The sequence below is a fragment of the Sardina pilchardus genome, chromosome 11, assembly GCF_963854185.1.
Source record: "Sardina pilchardus chromosome 11, fSarPil1.1, whole genome shotgun sequence".
Classification (NCBI taxonomy): domain Eukaryota; kingdom Metazoa; phylum Chordata; class Actinopteri; order Clupeiformes; family Clupeidae; genus Sardina; species Sardina pilchardus.
In genome coordinates, this window is record NC_085004.1 from 20,176,746 (window position 1) to 20,193,891 (window position 17,146).

A 17,146-nucleotide genomic window follows, 5' to 3' on the forward strand; every position below is an offset into this window, starting at 1 on the left:
CTACCATTTGTCTCAAGACTGGATTTAGCTAAATTATTTAGTTTCAGAAATGCTTCTCTCGGGCAACAGTTACTGTAAGTATTTTATAAGGATTACTAAGTCAGTAATATTGGAGAATATCAGAAGACACAAATAGTTTCATTGCAATTTATTAATTTTAACAGTGAAATTGTAAACAGTATAGTGAATACTTTCATATGACTATCAAGACCAAGGCAATGCATAGGGATACAGTTTCACACTGATCAATAAGGAAATGATTTGGTCGTGAATGCAAATATTACAACTGCCCTCAACCTCCATCTATGTTGATTTTTAAAAATGTCCCCAAGAGTGGCCTCATGAATTTCCTGTTGTGTGCAGAGAAGAAATAGGAGGCGTTTTAGCATTTATAACGAGCCTAGGTGTCTAATATTTACAGTATGCATGGTAGGACATGGCTAGAGCCAGAGCGACATGGCTACTTTCATTTCAGTTGATCTGAACAGGGCATCAAACTTCAAACCAGGAAACGAGTAGAACATTCGATGGCAGCACAAATGCCATCATATATTTTTCCTCTCACAATGAAACAAGCCTGCAATATGGCCCAGTTTTACTTGAGGTCATCAGGGCACTGGTTGCCTTATCTAAACCTGTGGTTCTCAATCCTCTTCCTCGGGTCCTCTTGCATCTACGTTCCACCCTTCCCTGCTCTGCTTAACTCATGCTTGTCAAAAACGGAACATTTCTATTCAGCTAACAGAGAGCATTTATGATTACAATAGAGGAGTGCTTGGAGAAAAAATAGATATATGAAACGAAGTGCAAACCAGGGAATTCCAGAAGTTCTGAGAACTGCAGCTGTCCTAATCCAACAGTCAAACCTTTGGCAAAGTTACTGCTGGTGGAATTAACAGGAGAAAGACAAGTGCAAGCAAACACATCAGATTTCTCCTCATGATTTCAGTTAGACAAAGATAAGATTAAACAGCTAGATCCTCTAGCATTTAACTTCAGAATTGTGTCGCTATAAGGCAACATGAAGAGAAAAAAAGTAATTTCTGTGATGACGATGCATACAGTTGCTGGCTGTGTATTCAATAGGGTATGCAGAAACAATTCAGATTGTTCATCACTGATTTTTTTTTTTTCTTGGCAAATTGTTAATACAGTACTCAAGTCTGGAATTCAATGTCCAATGTATTCAGATTATGTTGCTTAAATGTACACAATAATAAACAAGACAAAACACCGGACTTAGTTGTACCGTGTCATGCATAGAAACATACATCAATACACTATATGTTCTTGCATCACCACAACAGAGGACGGACTCACAAGATCTGAGAAAAGACGGAGAATCTCCCAAACACACAAAAGAAATCAGTATTTATACCATCAACAACAGCAACTACTGTGGAAAATATTTCCTGCTTGTGGAGATTGATCAGTGCTAAGTCTCAAGGTCATATTTCTCAGGATGTGTATAGTGAGCCCTGAACACTGATGTCTACTGGGGATGAAAACAAGCTGGTTACTAAACCCTTGTTGGGGTTCAACAAATCCTTTATATTCAAAGTAGTATAATGTAGCCTAGAAAGTGTACTATCTGTGTGTCAAAATATTTGTATTTTACTCTCAATTGATCTCATTAATGTCGATCACACTCAAAGATAACACTTGGTGGCACAGCGGTCCCAATTTGACACCAGCAAGTTAAGTCTGAGTAACTGAATAAATACAGGCCGACGACAACTTATCAAAAGGGTTCAAAAGGGTCAATCTCTTAAGGCACTGAAGCAAGGCGCTCAGAACAGGTTCAACCATGCAGCGATGACAGTCACACAGAAGAAAGATAAAAGTCCATTAAGAGCAGGAGTTGTTTGGCACATTACAAAGTGTTTCAGACTTACATTACATACTTGATTTAGAGCACAGTCAAAGCTTATAGAGTTTTAAAAAGGTATAGTCTCCCAGTCCATTCAAGAAAAGTGTACAATGGCTCGAGTGTAAGTTCTCACAAAAATGATAGCATTCTAGTTAAATTCATACATTTGTTCATTTTTGGCCATTGACTTTTAAGGACTTTTGCTGTCTTTTTTGTTGGTTGAAGACGTATCAATTCCAGTCTCTCAGAAATGGACGATGGGGAAAATTGATAGGCAAGTCTGAATGAAACCATTGCATGCCACCGAGTTCACATGGATGTGGCATAATTCAATTTGGATCATTGTTTCTGAAGTAGGTCTTAAAATAACACTATAAATGAATTAAAAACAACAATAAAAAATATTTGAAATAGAAACCTCCCAAAACACACCATTCCTGGCAGCATACTGCATTCACATTCTGACACAGAGAAAGTAATACACATAGGATTGTGTGGAAAACAGAGAGGATCAGATTACCTGAGCACAGGAGGAGAAAGCCATCACAAAATATCAAATACTTGTCACAGTATACAGGATATGAAGTTTTAAAAGACTCCACCAACCACCCTCCACCCCATCCCGACTGAAACACTCAAATTTGACAGAAATAATAATAATAAAAAAAAGAGTTCGAGTTCAGGTTCAGGCTCTCTGGCGCTACTTGGACCTTTTTCCGAGCCATGACTGCGAGACTGATTTATAGGCATGCGTGTGCTGAAGCAGGCAAAGGCCCAGACAAAGGCACACAGTGCGTGTGACGTTTAATAATACTAATGCTATGCGTTTTTCAGACCTGCTACTGAAGGCACAGAAGTAGATGGAGAGAGAATATAACGAAACTATAGGTAATGCGTGGTTTTGTTGGAAAGTTTCACATCTCTGAGACTAACTGAAACTTCTATGGAAAATGACATTTCTTTTTGATATTAAAAACGTTTAAGTACATACAGTCTAAATAAGTACATTCCTGTCTTGATTTAGGCATTTTTCATTTATAAATGAGTGTTTTAATGCCAGGAAATGTACAGTTCACAAATTTACCTAACAGCATAAGAAGTACAGCATGCTATCCATTTGGCACAAAATTCGATTCTGTTTTGAACTTTGATACTACTCTTTCCTAACCCAATTACTCCCAGTGTGCATTAAAAAATAAAAAAAAGACCAAAATAGAGAGCTTTACTATAAAATAGGGTCACCCTCAGAAGATCTTTGGAATTTAGTAGTGGAATGTCCGAAGACTGAACTGACTTTAGAGGACATAGAGTTACATTCGCTGTGCGCTAACGCTCTTATCTCGTTGATTTCCCACGGTGTTGGAAAGATGAGGCAGAGTGTCTTTAAATAATAAATTAAACATACTAATATTGAATATATGTGAAGAATATCTTTGGATAGTAAAATAAATGAAGTATGGCAGGATATGCTTCTCTTTCTTAGTGTCTCTGATCTCGTCCTTCACTTCATCTCTCCTCCCATCCTGCCTGCCCCCCCCCCCACCCCTCCTTCTTTCTTCAAACACTCTTTTCACTGTCCACCCCTCCGATTGCACCTCCCGTGGGGTCCTCCCGTTTACCCACATTCTCTCCACCGCCCTCCTGATCCTTGAGCAGAGTCTTTTTTGAGCCCTCCCCTTCCTGTTGCTTGCTGTGCGCCGATAGGCTACTTGGCTCGGGAGACACATCGACGTGAGCCCGCTGATGAGCCAGGGCCCTCCGCCCATGGCTTCGCCTTCGCTGACTAGGCGATCTTCGCTGGACTGCCGAGAGCTGTGACGATGAGAAAAACCAACAAGTATTTATTCTGAATTCCAAGTTATGAGCAGAGTATGCAGTGCAAACATGAAGCTTTCTCTCTCTCCCCACCTCTTTGTCACTGCAGTCATCATCCAGCTCACTGATGGACTGCATGAGGGAGAAAAGGTTCATCCTGCCACTTCTATTTGGACTGGGAACCACCTGAGAGAGGGGGAGGCAGACAGAGGGAGGAAAAGGAGGAAGGGGGAGAAGGGAGGGAGAGGGGAAAGTTCAGGTGAAAGGCAGAACAGTAAAAGAGAGAAGGGGTACATGATTCAGAGGGACAGAGCAAATAGGTAAAATAATGGGGGAAAATAATAATAATAATAAATAAACATAGAGACCATAGGACAAAGACAATAAAAAAAACACTTCCTTTATGAAAGATTTTTGTATCACTTACTTTTTCACTGTCATGGACTGTTATTGTTGGGTTTGAACTGACCGACTCTGACGCAGGAGCATCATGACTGGTCTGTCCTGGGTGGACAGGGTCTTCAAATACCTGAGGAAATGGAAAACCGGCAAAAACTGTTACCAAGAATGTAAACGGGTAGGAATGAGGAGCATCTAGTTAAAGTGTAACTCCGAGGTAAAAAGGATCTATTTACAGTAGTTAACAACTTCAAACTTTTGATTGAGAGCAAAATTATTCATTGGTGGCGTTCTGAGCAAGACTTGATGCTAACGTTTAAACTTGAAGTTTATTTGCATTATCACTGAATGGGCTTACAGTGATGCTAATCGGGCAAGGTGCCACGTCAAACAAACGCACCCGCTGATTTGACGATACTGTACCAGGAAGCCATGGAATTTTATTCCTACAGATACAGGTCTTTTTATAACCTCTCTGTACACTTTCAAAGTTTACAATACTTCGTGTTTGTCTGTATCATAAATACCACAGCATACCTCATCATACTACAACAGAAGTGCAATTATATTTTGAGCACTGTTTGTGGTATCAAATGGCGATGTGGAACCTTGCCCAGTCACTGTAAACCCATTCAGTGATAATGCAAATAAACGGTCTTGCTCAAAACGCCGTCAATTAATGTAATTCTGCTCTCCATCAAAGGTTTGAAGTTGTTAACTACCATAAACAGACCCTAGGTTGTTTTTACTCCGGAGTTACACTTTAAACACTTCCCCAAACCCAGTCTCTCCACTAGGGGGCACTGGGGTGGCACTACAGTGTTCAGGCCAGAGGATTAAAGCAACACTAAAGAGTTTTTTATACCTTAAAATAATGTTTCCAAAATCATTTCAGTGGTTCATCAACTCGTAACCAGGTGAACAGCACTTCTGCATTTGCTTTGCGGCCCTCTATCGCCTACAACCACATGTAAGTTTACCAGATCGGGAAGCAGATCTGTAGTTTGATGGAATGAGACATGTGAAACTACGAAGTTGACTTGCTTCGATGTCGCAATACATCATACTTTCATTAAATCATGCAACAAACTCTACTTTGTCTGTGGACATTGTTATTTGGTGGATAAACAAAGAGCGTGCAATGCATGCAACAGAGGAAAAGTGCTTAAGTGTTGCTTTAAGGCCTGGGCTAGTATGTGATTTAGTTGCTGTCTAGCCACTTGAGTTTGAAGAGGTAACTTGGATGGATGTAGCAGTGGATGATGTTTAGATTTTGTGTGAGTGGCATCTTCGCCATTTTGAGTTCACAAAACAATAGTAATTAAATAAATAAATACAAATAAATTCAATAGAAATCAAACTACAAGTTGTACTGGAAAAATCCCTTTTGGTGTTTTTTATGACATGATTTTCCGATGAGTTTTAGAAGTACTAACTTCATGGTCTGAATCTTCATCTTTTTCGTCGTCTGGGCTCTCGTATCCTTCCTCGTCCTCCTCTTCCTCCTCCTCACTCCCCTCGCTCTCCTCTTCTCCCTCATTTCCATCCACTGACTTCTGCCGGAAGTCTCTGGACTTTCGTCTCCAAAGGGTGCTGTGACGCTGCTTACTGTAAACATAAAACACATACAGATGGAAACAATCATTCAGAGATCCAGATATCTCCTTATATGGGCAAATATGGCAGCTTTATGTCTTTTTTGTTTGCGGACTATAGGTCTATTTCCAAAAAAAACCCTGCTGGATAGAGTGATTGATCATATGACCTTGTACTTCTGTAAAAGGTCACATGGTCAATTACTCCACTCAAAAATGTCTAGGATTGCCTTTGTTAGACAAGAGGTCTTTGACAAAACATGTAAGCAACTGCTTTTGAAATAACATAACATAATTCCTGTCTAGAAATAAGTATGGACAGATGTTCAACTCTGGCTACATTTGATACTGTGGAAGATCGCAATTCCAAGTGTACCTTGAAATTACCTGATTAAGTTGTAGAGATGCAAGGTACCATCAGTACAGTGCAACATCAGTATCGGCAGATAAAGAATTGTTTTTTAGCATCTGGTGATATGGACATTTCTGCAGTACTGTCATTGTAGCATCAAAATTAGTTTAAAGCCTTTATTTTAAGGTAACACAGAGAGAGAGAGAGAGAGAGAGAGAGAGAGAGAGAGAGAGAGAGAGAGAGAGAGAGAGAGAGAGAGAGAGTGTGTGTGTGTGTGTGTGTGTGTGGAGCTGACCTGGCACTGAGGATGCCACTGTAGGTCTGCAGCTGCTGCATGAAGCCGTCGTTGGGCTGCACGATGGGCCGGCGATCGCGCACGTACGCCAGCGCCTCCTCCAGCGGCATGCCCTGCTGCTTCATCAGGTACGCCATCACCGTGGACGCCGAGCGAGACACGCCCATCTTACAGTGCACCAGCACCGCCTGGCCACTTTGCCTGCCGACGCGCCGTGGGAGAGATGGGACTTTGCATTCATTTAAAATTTTCATTTATTTGGTTTACTGACTTTGAATAACAACAGCCAACAATAAGGCATCATGCACAATATAAAAATGAGCGCTGTGTATAAGATTATATCAAGCCAAGCGATACCTCCAGGGTTGCCACTCTAAGTCAGATGTCAAATTCAATGGCTTTTCCCTGACGAAAAAAGCTGTATTTCCATGACCGCACAATATACCGACCAAAGATTTCAGAGTAGCTAGTAAGCTTTGACTTTAAAAAAGTGATAGATGAATAAATGGGCATTGAATAAACAAAGTTGGGCTAACCACAACCTCTCAAGTAAGCAGTTAAGCTAACTACCGGACATACACCAATTCTACGAGCACAAATACTTCCATTAATGTATTTTATGCCCATTTGATCCCAGAAACATGTCCATTTGATCATGCCTCTTGGGCAGTAGAAATACAGCGCAGACTCCCCAGACTAATGTTCAATCTTAAAAGATCTATGACTATGACTTTGCCCTACTAATGATACAATTTCCTGACTTTCCATGTCTGGAACAGACTTTATCACATTTCCATAATATTCCAGAAATTCCATTCCTCCTATTTGTGTTCATGGTCATTTCCCGTATAAAATTCCCTTTTGAACAACTTAATGAGAGTTGCTCCTGTTGGAAAGAGCTTGATGTGCAATGGCAGGAGCCCACCTAACAGAACTTTAAGTGTAGGCCTATGTGTGTTTGTGTGCATGTAAGTGTGTGGGTGTGTGTGTGTGTGTGTGTGCGCGTGGTGTACAGCCAACCTGGCAGAGTTGATAAAGGTGTAGGTGTTTTTCCAATGAGGCAGCAGGTCTGTGGACTCCACATCATACACCCTGATGTTCATGTAGGTGAATGATCCCGGGAAGAAGTTATCGATCTCCATGGTGACATTTAATATGTAGCCAATACTATGAGAGCAAATAAACATTAATCATTTCTGTTAATAGTAGAGACATGCAAGCTCACACAATCACCCTGTGACATTCAGTCAATGTGATTATAGGGACTTTAATGTATAAACCTGTACTTCTCTGTACTTATTCTTGTCTAATTATTGGAGTTAGTGTATAGGTCTGCTACATAGACTTCATCAGCGTTGGGTTGAAGGCAAAGAGTTAAACAGCATGGGTAGCGGTCTCCTATTCTTAAAACCTCAAACATGAAAAACATCATCAACATCTTCTCTTGAGCCTTACTTGTTTTTCTGCAGCTCTTCAAAATTGGCAGCATTCCACTCTGAGCCCTGAGAAGAGAAACAGTTTCACTTAAAAGCTTCATTGACTGCGATGAGCACAAGAACAACAGCACCAGCTCCCCACTCCTCTCCAATTATGTGTGTGTGCGTGTGTGTGTGTGTGTGTGTGTGGGTCAAAGATAGTGAAACCGAGGGAGAAAGAGAGAGAATGTGCATTCTTTTACCAAATAAAGGTAGTCCAGTATTTTGGAGGGTTTGTCCATTTGCGCCATGGTAACCATCATCTCATTATCGATGAACTCTTTGTAGTCCTTCATGTCCATCTCCATTTTGGTTTCCAGAGTTGACCGGACCTGTGGACCACACACACACACACATCAGGAATATCACACTGAGCCTGATATGGATTTAGAGTCTCTCTTTCATGTTTGTTGCCTGATAATGTAGATATATATAGAATAATAATAATAATAATTTGACAAGTGTGTATAATAAACTTGTTATGTCAGTTGCCCTTCTATTCAGCATCATGACTTGATAACCTTTCTTGTGCGCTTCGACCTCCATCTCATCTCCTACTTACCCGCCCCTTTCCCCCCTTCCCCCCTTCATCTGTCTCTCTCTCCCTCTCTCTTTCTCTGGCTCTCTCTTTCTATATCACACTCTTTCTGTTTACTTGTTTAGAGGTAATTTTCTCCAGGTCTTCTGTCCTCATGATCTCTCGGAGTAGTGCTTTGATCGTCCTCTCTATGGACTCCCTCTCCAAAGAGCTGCACAATGAAGAAAAAGAGGTGGCATTTGAGAACACTGGTGTGCTAAGATAGCCGACAGGGGACAACTACCATATGCATTATGAAAATAAGAATGCTATTATAGAAACAGCAGGAAAGGGAACCAACACTGAGACAAGCTGGACAAAGGTGTATACTGTAATGATAGATTTAATAACAACAGCTTGTAACAACATTCACAGTGCACACAATGATAACAGCAATATGAAGAACAAAATCATTGGGCATCACTTTCAAAATCATTGGGCATTTGTGTGAACTACAGAACTACACACCAACTCCACCCAAATTCAACAGTCTCACATTAAAACATGAATGATATTTCTGAGAGGCTTTCCTTATTGTTGGTCAACACTTAATAGTAATCTTAGGGGATAGCAAGGTGAATGAGAAACAAAGAAAATGAGCCACAGACTGACCTTTGGCCCATACTGTCCTTTCTGACGGACTCCAGTCCAGTCATGGCAGCCCACTCGTTGAGGCAGGGCTGGTCCGACTCCACGCGGCTGTGGTAGTGCTGAGCCCACTCCAGGCCGCAGCCGGGGATGACCGCTCCCTTCACGGCCCGCTCGCAGCAGCCGTGCAGCGCCTGCAGCACCGACCTGCCGTCAGAGGACACACACACACACGCACACACACACACACACACACACACACACACACACACACACACACACACGTGAGTGAGTAAGCACTTACAAGCACACACACGCACACAAGCAAGTACTTACACACACACAAACACACAAGCAAGTACTTACACACACAGACACACACACACACACACACACACACACAGACACACAGAGTGCACACAAACATGCATACACACAACAATGCGCATCCACATCAATGTACACACATCACCATTTCTCCAGCTTGAAGTGACTCTTCGTTTGGATGGCCCATTTTAGATGGCATTTAGCGACTCTACAGATCAGCACTAACCAAAGCCACCGCTTTTACACTACCTTTCCACAATAAAGCATGAGAACCACGAAGACAATAGGTGGGACAGGGAGGGGGGGTGCACGCCACGGGCATTTGTTTTCAATTCTGTTGTGATGGCACATTTACAGCCTGACTCCAGGGAGCACAACGCTATTGTTGAATCTGTCAGGCACATTAAGCATGCTATGTGGAGGCAAGGCCGGCAGGAGGGTCCCGGAAACCGCAGTTCCTCTATACGGGACATGCAGAGTCATTCGAGAACTTACCACATAGTCTGCAGGGACACTGGCTTAAATATCCTCGTCACCTCCGCTGTTGTGACACTAAAACCACTACAGAGAGCGAAAGGGAGACCACAAGGGGAGGGGAGAGAGAGTGAGTGGGTGAGAGAGAGGGCACAGACAGGGAAAAAAAAATGAGATTATATCAGTAGTTTATCTATGGTCATGTGCAGTGTGTGCGTCTAACGACTTGATGTCAATGTGTGGGTATATCAGCGACCTCATATGTAGTTTCTCTCTCTCCCTCTTTCTCTCACACACACACACACACACACACACACACACACACACACACACACACACACACACACACACACACACACACACACACACACACACACACACACACACACACACACACACACACACACACACACACACACACACACACACACACACACACACACACACACACACACACAATCAGCGTGAAACGTATCTATTTGTACAAAGTGAATACGATTCTCCTTACTAAACAATCATGTACTTGCCAGCGGTGGATGCTTTGCATGTTTAGCCGAGTGCTTTGCATACCACAGAGAGCCTGATAAAGTCTTTGCCTCGCATAAGCTTCTGATTAGTCATCACCACCACTGGCTCTGCTTCAACACCGCTTTAAAACGGAGAAATCAACTTCCTCTTTTATCAGCACTTGCTCTTTCACACACTGGTTTTGTCATTCCAACCTAGTCTCTGTCTTTAACGGAACAAATAGGCGCTAGTTTTTCTGTTTTTCTTACCCATCTCCATCCAAAAATACTTGGGTATCGCTCCATACAGGCAAAACCAGGCCAATTGTACATTGGTCACTGAAAAAAACAAACAAATAGAATGCACAATCAAAATCAATCTTCCGACCACAAACCTCTGACCAGGGGTAGTAAACTCCACTTGGGTGACTGATTTTTACAATCAGCTGATCTTCTGTACCTGGCTGAAGACTTTTGGTCATTAGAATCAACTCATTTGTGAATGGTTGGAAAACATTTGAGTTAGCTCTTTAGCTAAAGTTGTCCACTTCTGTCTCCAACAAAGATAAACCAAGTTTCAATGTGACATGTAGTTTGACATTGAAAAGTCTCAAAGTGTTTAATAGGGTGAATCTAAAAGGTTACCAACCCCACATATTCCCATTCATAGACTGTATATACAGTCTATGTTCCCATCAGTAGTACACAGACAAGTGCAGATTTGTAAAGTTACTAATTATTTTAGCAATTAAAACTACCTCTAAATCTACATGACCACTGAGATGATGTATCCTCTATTTAGCAGTAATACATATTAATATTAAGAAGTAGCATATGTTAAAAGGTAATTATAAATACTTTATAAGCCTCTGCATGCCCAAGGCTACAAGTGCTTAGTACACAATATGAGAATATATGAGAAGTGTTATAAACCTCTGCATGTCTGGCAGGTCCATGCCCAGCAGTAGAGTCTCGTTTTTGTTGCTGAGCGTGGAGACCACAATCAGATACCTCACTCTGACTGGACTGACCGACTCCAGCTGCACTGCCTGGGGGAGGGGAAGGATAGAGGTGTAGATTGATAAACAGATAGAGGAATAGCACAGAATGAGAGAAGCAAAATGGAGGTGGGTGGAAATCTACAGGTTGAGGTGAGAGAAGAGGTTGGCTCAACAGCCTTTGTGCTCCACCGCCCCTACATAACAAACCTTTAAATAGGGGATAGGATTGCCATGACGACAGTGCGAGTCTGTGTTAACCAAGTCCCCAGGCAAGAGAGAATTATAAGCAGACACATAGCTACCCATTAGCCATGTTAGCTTATTGTTCATATGACACTAACAGAGTGACCTGGTGTAGTTCAGCAGCACATGATATCGCCCTACACTGACACCATGCTTAAGCACAAACGACTCATTCACAATGCAAGGCCAGATTGAATGAACAAGGAAGTCTACATGTGATATGGTCTATTACATAAAGCTAATGTTTCACTGAACTGGACAAGAAGCAGAAAATATGCTGGCCTGTATTCTATTCCCCATAAATGTACTGAATGCTGGCATATAAAGTATATTGGGGGCTTATAAGATCTTAATCATAGCCTTCAGCCCAGTGTTGGGGGAAGTTACTTTTAAAAAGTAGTGCTCGTTACTCATTTCTTCTTGAAAAAAAGTAATCCATTACTTTACTTAGTTACCCTCTATGGAAAGTAACTTTTTACGTTACTCTTTACTTTTACGCTACTTTTATGTTGCTCAACTTAGGGCAGAATCCAATCTGTTCCTAAAATGTGTAGGCTTACATAAAGTTCTACTATGGAGGACATAACAGGTATTTCGATTGTGCTCTATTCTAAAAAAAATGCCAACAAGGCAGTGTTGCTGTCACTGGGAAAATTGACGTTGCGCCGAATTGAAAAAGGAACTGTTTCATTACCAAAATTTCAGTAGTAGCCTGTTACACTACTTTCTACCCGAAAAAAGTAGTTATGTTACCGTCACGCATTACTTTGTATTTTGTAACACGTTACACCCAACACTGCCTAAGGCATAATAGACAAAACAAATCGACAAGGGGAAATTCATATGCAGAGGTCTCTACATACCTCATACTCACTATGGAAATTAATATAGCACAAACCACATCAACAACCACCATCATACAAACATTCCACACGAGCATGAACTTTAAACAGGGAGGAAGCAATGGCAGCGGTCATTCTGAATGCTGTATGAGCCAATCAGAGAACTCCAACAAACTCATGCTACAGTATATGTCCAGTCTGTCTAGTCACTACAGTCCAGATCCGATAAGTTCCAACTCAGTAGGACGGCCGCACAGCAACCATTTCAGGAATCTGCACTCCTCAATAGCCCAGCAGTGGATTGTCGCTTGGTTTATCAGGGGCTTGTGGTTACATCTGACCGATGGGTTTGGACAGGAGGGCGTTTTGAATATCTCAGGATGTGTGGGCTCACCAATTTGAAGGTGTCCTCTGGCCGCAGCAGAGACACCATGGCCTGGAGCTGCCTGTGCTGCATGTTGGAGTCCCTGGACCCAGAGCTGGGGCTCCCCTGAGGGGGGGGTGAAGTGCTCTCATCCTCGCCTTGTTCTTCTTCAAGTAACAGAACAGCCCCTTTGACCAAAGCAAAGCTCTCTCTGAAAGGAGAGAATTCAATTCATTAGGCTCACAGAGAGAGTATTTCCATGCAGCATTAGCAGACCTGCATTTTGTGGTTTGTTGTTTGTTGTCCTTTTTCTTCTTTTAGGCCTTCATGTTAGGGCCAAACGGTGGAAAATCAAATTGAGATTTTTCAGGCTAGGTTTGCCATTGCTATTTCATTGTGATAAAAAAAAAAGTCAAGCTTCAGCTCAAGATTGTCTATATGGTGTATTCAAAACGTGATGAAGCATTACAAATTAAAATAACAGCGAAATATGAACTGCTATTTATCAATTCTATGATGAAAATGAAATATACCATATGAATTAGCATACTTAAGATCTTAAAAAGGGCCACATCTGATTAGTTAGCATGTGGAGCACAGTGACTGATAAGCATGACTGTCAGAGATGACGTGCATTAAAAAAATAAAAACATAATATTAATAATAATATTTGTAAAAAATGCTTTTTTAGATTCAGTTATGATTCATCTTTTAGTCCAACTTCATTATAAACCCTGATCATAAGGCAGGTAGCATGGCTCAGATGATAAGACAGATAATGGCTCAGATAATGGCACTTGTATGTCAGCTAAATCATTTCTGGTAACAATGTGTGACTCAAGTTCAGAAACATCAAAAAGAAGGCATTTCCCCAGGTTCTGTTATTAGCTTGCCCTGTTCACACCCGTACACCCACACACAGGCTTCTCACTGTTGTCATAACTGCTTAGTTTGAGAGGGCAGGATGCTCTTTACTGTACAAATAGCATTGAATGAAAAACCGGCCAAGCCGGGATGAAACATAAGAACCGAGGAACACAAACACACCTTTTTTGAAGTCTCCCTCTTCTTGGTATGTTTTCATCCTTGGAGAAATCATAGCAAAAGATTAGCACAACACAGTGTTATCATGGTGTGTCTAACATGATGAACACAGCAAATAAACATAGGCTTTTTATTTATTTTACGTGACAGTGAAAAACAGTGGCTTGAACAGCTTTATTTCAGCTGAGCTCAACTGCATCCATTTTAGCACAAAATTATTTGTTATCCACAATCTATTTGAAATATTTTGGAACCTGTGTGAAGTGAAAAAGTACAATATTGCCCACAGATCCTAACTCAAAAGACAACCAGAAATGCCAGTTACTGTAACTGACTGATATCTTAACTAAAATGTAATCTGTTACTGGAGATGTATAGATTACAGATGGATTATTACCTAACTAATTAATTCATGACCGTTCTTAGTTAGATAAGACACCAAGTTACCCTTGGAGCTTTGAAACCTCTGAGTGCTACCTAAAATATACATAACTGGAACCTTGGTAGTCATGAATTACCTCAGCGTCATTAGTGATTAGCTGACTTGCGTAAGGGAACGGAAATAAAAATCCATACTGGGACAATGATCACTTCAAGAGACAGCATGCTTGTAGGCGATGCTTTAGCCTGCATTTGGCAGTGATCAGCTTATTTGGTCTATGACAGTTATACCTTGTGGCACTCTCCTTGCGGCAGATTCCTAAATCACGTCAGTGAGACTCATCGAGACGTGAGACTCAGCCATAACGGGCATGCCTGTGTGCATCCTCTGCTCCATATCTCTGACTCTGATCCAATTATGGCATATTAGGTAATGGCTTTTGGCATACATGACAGTTCCTCAATGTGTGTGAGTGGTGGTGAGGCTTGGTCAGCAGCAATGCTTGCTCTTGGCACCGCAAGCGTGCTTGTTATGAGAACTACAGAGGAATTTTACACCAAGGAGAGAGAGAAGAGAGAGAAGGAAAGAGAAAATGTGAAAAAGGGAGAAAGAAAACAAACAACAGAGGTGAAAAGAAAGATGAACAGATACAGATGTGACCAATAAAAGAGAAAGCTGTGTGTTCTTGGAAGCATGCAGTAAGTGAGATAAGGGCACAAGGAAACGCTACTGAAAGAAGATAGGAAGAAACAAGGGAGATGGGGGAAGAAGGGGGAGGAGTGAATGCTGTATCAGTGGTTGTAGAGAATGAAACATGAGACAGTAACATTACCTGTTATGCAACTGACATGCCCAGACAGACACGGACAGAGGAGAGAAGAGGAGACATGGTGTAGAGAGATGAGAGAGGGAAAAGAGGAGACGAGTGATTAGGGTTTGTAACAGGCATGGAGATAGAGAGAGGTGTTAGCCCCAGTCTTGTTCAGCAGTCTGTGTTAACCTTCACCATGTAAGGATGGCAATTTCAATAGCAAATGGCCACTGTTCAAACCAGAGTAGCTGCATTCTAAAAGGGTTTCCACTTTCCATATAGAGACATTATCCTGGCTTGATACGCAACTCTCTGGCAGAACTGAATACGCTGCACCCTTAGGCAACTGGCTGGGCTGAACTATACAGCACTTATTTACTTGGTTCAGTGCCTCATTTGGACAAAAGGCCCTGCAGACACTGTTGCTTGTTTTGGAAGAGAGAGAGAGAGAGAGAGAGAGAGAGAGAGAGAGAGAGAGAGAGAGAGAGAGAGAGAGAGAGAGAGAGTCGCCTGATGTTTTGGCAGAGTACAGACATACCAATGAAGTAATGAAGTTTGTATTGCACCAGACATAGAAACAGAGAGGGATAGAATGTTAGGCAAGCTGATATTGAGGAGGCATGTTGTGTTGTCATCAGATACATTATCATTACAACTACTACCACCACTAACTTCGTACAGGGGCTGCCTGAGGCAAGCTAATGGTTTTGTCATTCATGTCTTTGGCTGATTTCTGTCCATTACTGTCATGTTTAGGCGGTGCAATACAAGGCCCAGGGTAACAGTCCACTTGGACAACATTTTAGCCCATTTGTCCATGTTGTGGGTGGATGCATGCATAACTATAATTACGTTGTGAAACGTACACACTTACCGAAGTAGTGCCTACAGTTGGAGACCTGTGAAGTGTGAGTAGCGCCATTCCACAACCGGTTGGGTTGAACTATGCACGGGTAATCACGTTCGCGCTCATACGTAAAAGGCACGCCGAACGGGAGGGAGAATGCAACTGAAAGAGAATACGAACGATGACCACATATTACACTACTGAACATCATACAAACCAAACAGAAAAGTCATCAGGTGTGTAGGAGTTATGTCGATGACCATGCATTCAAAAACATCAAGGTAGCCTCCCCAATTTCGCAACAATGCAAGTCCAGTTGAGGCGAGTAACTCGCCAGCTGCAACATGCCTGACATTTTTCTATGGACTATTGCACATATAGCCACAATTCCTCATCCATCGTTCAACCATTTGACATATTTCGAATGGTTTTATACCTAGAAGGCATAATTAAAATGTGTGAAGAAAGCGTGGAAAAAAAAAACAGAAATACGATAGACAAGCCGGAGATGCGTAACGTTACAGCTGATTTCATCGGAGCTGTTAAATACCCATGCATGGATTCGTTTACATCTTTACTGCAATATAACACTTAACGGTCATGTAAATAAAATCATGCGTAGGCCCACTTTGTGGAAATGTTGCGTTTGCGTGTGAAGGAATCTTCACACGCATCTATGTGGGTGTGCAACATTAGCAAGTCATGTAAACGTTAAGTTAGTCCAAGATGACTTGGTAGCTGTCATGCTAGTTCCTCAAGAGATAAGGGTGGTGGAGTGCAGAAAAAGAAAGAGTCGAGAGATTTTGCTATTTCTCGGATTATCTTTCTTAAACGGATAAGATTTACGCCTTACCTTCTTTTCTAACTTGTGCTTTGTCTTCCAAATGTGAACTGGAATGACAAATAATCCAAGTTAGCCAGGTAACGAGAATGTCTCAGTCGTTCAACTTCTGCAGCCCAAAGATCCAGTTAAAGGGGAGTGTGCATTGTGCAGTGGAACCAGGAAGAAATTGTTTCGGCCGAGAAACGTAAACATGTCCATAAATGGAAGAGGCGGAATGAGCGCTTCTTATTCATTAAAGGGAAATAAATGCCTATCCAAAAAAAATTCTTAGCTCACCGACAGACGCAGAACTCGGCAAAATCGGTTAATTTAGCCTACTGGCTTACTAAACTCGGGAGGCTACAGATTGCCTATACATTTCACACGTTGTGAATTTGAGTAGGCCAATTATTCCTAAATTGGGGTTTCACATATTAGGCTACTTAATAACTATGATAGGCCTAGGCATATTATTACAAAAGACTGTAATGATTTTCATTTGTTTGTTTGTTTTGG

General features: G+C 41.6%; 1 protein-coding gene across 3 annotated transcripts; it reads right to left on the reverse strand.

Annotated features, from left to right (window-relative positions):
* Positions 1 to 133: 133 nt before the first annotated feature.
* Positions 134 to 16,787, reverse strand: si:ch211-203d1.3 (protein phosphatase Slingshot homolog 3). 3 transcript variants are annotated; one of them, XM_062550033.1, is made up of 17 exons: positions 16,661 to 16,787; positions 15,835 to 15,969; positions 13,771 to 13,808; positions 12,754 to 12,934; positions 11,207 to 11,322; positions 10,544 to 10,612; positions 9,789 to 9,854; positions 8,991 to 9,173; positions 8,457 to 8,550; positions 8,005 to 8,133; positions 7,782 to 7,828; positions 7,347 to 7,493; positions 6,327 to 6,527; positions 5,521 to 5,692; positions 4,155 to 4,214; positions 3,779 to 3,871; positions 134 to 3,682 (listed from the first exon to the last, which is right to left on the reverse strand). In XM_062550033.1, the coding sequence occupies exons 2-17, from the start codon at positions 15,880 to 15,882 to the stop codon at positions 3,428 to 3,430; spliced, it is 1,899 nt and encodes a 632-aa protein (XP_062406017.1). In that variant the 5' UTR covers positions 15,883 to 15,969; positions 16,661 to 16,787; the 3' UTR covers positions 134 to 3,427. The 3 variants fall into 3 exon arrangements, with proteins under 3 accessions (XP_062406017.1, XP_062406016.1, XP_062406018.1); XM_062550032.1 differs by having other exon boundaries at positions 4,113 to 4,214; XM_062550034.1 differs by lacking the exon at positions 16,661 to 16,787 and having other exon boundaries at positions 4,113 to 4,214; positions 12,754 to 12,936; positions 13,772 to 13,808; positions 15,835 to 15,971.
* Positions 16,788 to 17,146: the final 359 nt, after the last annotated feature.